The 3,929-nt window shown below is 48.7% G+C and overlaps 1 protein-coding gene across 1 annotated transcript; it reads left to right on the plus strand.

The window, feature by feature from the left end:
- Positions 1–1,026: 1,026 nt before the first annotated feature.
- On the plus strand, positions 1,027–3,713 carry ABT1 (activator of basal transcription 1; the record flags this gene model as incomplete). The annotated part of the gene is made up of 5 exons (XM_080710301.1): positions 1,027–1,264; positions 1,855–2,054; positions 2,200–2,576; positions 2,693–2,758; positions 3,446–3,713. The coding sequence occupies 5 exons, from the start codon at positions 1,027–1,029 to the stop codon at positions 3,711–3,713; spliced, it is 1,149 nt and encodes a 382-aa protein (XP_080566427.1).
- Positions 3,714–3,929: the final 216 nt, after the last annotated feature.

Raw genomic sequence — 3,929 nt, forward strand, 5'->3', positions numbered from 1 at the left:
CGAATCCGGCTCGAAGGAGATATTTTTTAAAAAAAGAACCTGATCCCTGACGTCCCCAACTCAACAATTTAATGGAAACTTGGACAACTCAGTGGACAGTTCTCGGCTGACACTTCTCGGTTGAGCCTACAACCTAATTTATAGGATTCAAAATATGGACATTTATGGGGAATATATCAATGCATATGTTTGGAAGGGGCCAAACAAGTTCTTTAAAGAAAATACTGCCACACATTTAAAATGTATTCACAGTGCCAAATGTTGACTATTAAAAGTTCGCGAGCTGAATTTTCAGAAATTAAAACCAAATAAATTCCCAAAATTAAACGTGCAAAGTTAAACCGATTTCAAATTTTAATTTTTTAGAATATTCAAAACTCTGCTCAATTTAAAAAAGGAATTGACGGTTCAAAAACTAAAATTTTGCCGGGCGTCGTAGCATACGTCCGAAATCCCCGTACTTGGGAGGCTGAGATAGGAGGATGGAATGTTCGAAGCCAGCATCAGCGACTCGGCAAGACCTTATTTCCGAATAAAATAGGGCAGAGGGTGTACCTCGGGGATAGGCTTCCTCTGGGTTCAATCCCCAGTACCATTTTTTAAAAATTTATTTTTTAACTTGAAATTTTAATCTTTAAAAGACGAGTCATTTCTCAGTCAGTCGCACTCGCACTCAGATCTTTGAATAAAATGCTATTGTAATCGACGGAACATAAAAATGCCCCCAAACTGTTCTCAAAATCCCCAGAAGAACCTGCCCGAGATTTTTTTGTCTCTTGGGGGCGGCTTAGGAGATGTGACCCTGGGATCGCTTCCTCCACTCAGCCTCGCCAGGCCGGGGGCGCGGCCGGGGGCGGGGGATCCCGGCTCCGCCCCGCCCCGCCGCCCCGCCCCGCCCTCGCGACCCCGCCGCCCCGCCGCCTCTCTGACGTCATCGCCGCGACCCGGCACCGCAGGCGGTCGCACACACTGCGCGTCATCCCTCAGCGACGCTTTGCGACTGTCGTGCTCTGTGCCTCCGCCAGCATGGCGGCCGAAGAGCCGAAGGCAGCTGCTGATCAGGAACCTCTGGAAGGGACAGATCAGGAACCAGAGGCAGAGGAGGAACGAGAGGAACCCCAAGTTGCAGACGGCGGCGGCAAAAAGCGGGTAGTGCCGGGCATCGTGTACCTGGGCCACGTCCCGCCGCGCTTCCGGCCCCTGCACGTTCGCAACCTCCTGAGTGCCTATGGCGAGGTCGGACGAGTCTTCTTTCAGGCCGAGGGTCAGTGCGGTGGCCCTGGTGGTGGACGAGGAGAGTGGCACGTGAGGGGGCGGGTACGCCTGCGTGTCGGGTCGACGGGCTGTGGGGCCTGCGGCTGCTCCTACTTCCACCGACACATCAGTGGTGCGAGTGGTCAGAGCTGGGGCGCCGGGTGGGGGCGAGTGTGCATGGTGGAGCCTAATTCTCGTATTGTTAGCATCTGGGTTCTGATACTGGCACTGCCGACCTCTTCCGTACCGGTTCACTGACTTGTTAAATGAGTAAAGCCTGAATAAAAGTCCCAGCGGCTTTCCTACAAACCTGAGTACATCCCTTATCTTTGTGGCTCAGGTCTAGAAGTTGTAAAATCAGCCCCCTTTCTCCACTACCTTTATACAAGGAGTAATTGGTTTTGGAGTTGGGGCGGTTGTGGGTTTTAACTAGTTTTCAGGGAGGCCTGATTAATAAATTGACATTTGAAGAAAGGATTGACTTAGGCTGGGGGCTGGGGGGAAGGTGCACCTCACGGTCCCAATGGCATAGTTAATGGGAGGTGCGTCCCAGTGGTGTAGTGTGGCCTCCTTGACTCCCTCTCTGTCTTTGGCACACAGACCGGTTCGTGAGACGCAAGAAGAAGGCAGCAGCCGCGTCGGGAGGAAAAAAGCGATCCAAGTATAGCAAAGACTATACCGAGGGATGGGTAGAGTTCCGAGACAAGCGGGTAGCCAAGCGAGTGGCAGCCAGTCTGCACAACACTCCCATGGGTGCCCGCAGGCGCAGCCCCTTCCGTTATGACTTATGGAACCTCAAGGTGAGGAGTTGGACCTGTTTGCTCCACCTTGAATTCTCCCTTCTCCCCATTCCTGGGCCTCCTACCCCTGGCCTTTGTTGCTCCCGGTTTCCTCTCCCTTCTTAATTAGCTCTCTTCTGAACTTTACTTGCTTTCTTTCCCGCAGTATTTGCATCGTTTTACTTGGTCTCACCTCAGTGAACACCTTGCCTTTGAACGCCAAGTGCGCCGACAGCGCCTAAGAGCCGAAGTTGCCCAGGCCAAGAGGGAGACCGATTTCTACCTAAAGAGTGTGGAGCGGGGACAGCGCTTCCTTGCAGCTGATGGGGATGCTGCCCGCCCAGATAGCTCCTGGGCATTTGCCCAGCGTCCCACTGAACAGGAATTGAGGGCCCGAAAGGCAGCACGGCCAGGAGGGCGGGAAAGGGCCCGCCTGGCTACTGCCCAGGACCAGGCTCGCTCCAACAAAGGGCTCCTTGCCAGGATCTTTGGAGCTCCATCATCTTCAGAGAGCAAAGAGGAACCTTCACCCGTTAGGGACAGGTGAGGGGCAAGGAGGCTCCTTGCACCTCCTATTCCTGTCCTGCTTCCTTTCTACCTCATGCTAGCATGATAAATGACTACCCAGGTAAACATTTTCTGCCTGTTTCTCAAACTAGATTATCTGGTGAGGGCTCAGATGTGGAAGCTTTGTGGTCTTCCTCTGACCCCCTTGCCCAAGTCCTGTAAGTGCCTGACTCAGGCATTTTATTCATACTACCATGATTATGGCTATTACAGATGCTTATTGGACTTGTTTGCCTAATTTTTCCTCAGTGGGATCCCTTAAAAATCTCACTTTCTGGCCCCAGGAATGAAATTTATTCCCAATGAGAGTGATAATGGCTAGTCCAGGTAATCTTGTTTGCTGACTATGATAAGGGCAGCAGCAACATCTTTTTTTTTTTTTTTTTTTGCGGTACTGGGAATTAAACCCAGGGGCATTCTACATCTGAGCTATATCCCCAGCCCTGTTTTTATTCATTAATTTGAAACAGGGTCTTACTAAGTTGTGGAGGGCCTTACTAAGTAGCTGAGGCTGACTGCAAACCTGTAGTCCTGGTACTGGGATTACAAGCATGCACCTCCACACCCAGCCTAGCAACATCATTTTTATTTAGAAAAAGTTAACAGGTATAAGAATGGGTTAGAATTGATTTGGGAACTTTCTTCCAGATATATAAAATAAAAGAATATGTCCTTTTCTAGTTTGGGGGGGAGCATTGAATAAGTATCAACTTTCATCTCTGTTTCATTCATTCACTTTCACTCCATATTTTGGAACCTGTCCACTCAACCTGGGTCCTTTTTTTTTTTTTTTCTTCTAATTTTTTAGCCCAGTTTATCAATCACTAATTTAACATTTACTAAAGGACTGTGAAGAAAGAGTGGCCACTTGGTGTTAAGAGTCCAGTTGGTCACTGGAATAAGACAGGAATCATGATAGAAGCATATCAGGGTGAGAATGGGGGACATGGCAGGGCACTGAATGCTCTCAGTCTTGGAGGCGGGTCAGGCTTCACCAGGTTTTCCTGGGTCATTTCTGGAAGTGAACTGGGAAAACAGCAGAGTACATTTGGAAATAGTGCTTCACTGATGGAGTACTGGTCCAAAACCATTGTAAATATTGTCAAAACCTAGGAGGGAATTAGAGTTTCACAGACAGATATGCAATACAGCCTGATGGCATAAAAACATTTGGGTAAAAAGAACTGAAAATGCGAGTCGCAATAAGCTAAGAAATCTCCATCTCATAGATTAAAACTAACCATTATCCAAGCAGGAAGTGTTGTAGAGTATGACTATGGTTATTTGGTTTTGCTTATGCTGTTTACTTACTCTGTCAATACAATTTTT

Source organism: Muscardinus avellanarius (assembly GCF_963383645.1).
Source record: "Muscardinus avellanarius genome assembly, chromosome: 14".
Taxonomy (NCBI): domain Eukaryota; kingdom Metazoa; phylum Chordata; class Mammalia; order Rodentia; family Gliridae; genus Muscardinus; species Muscardinus avellanarius.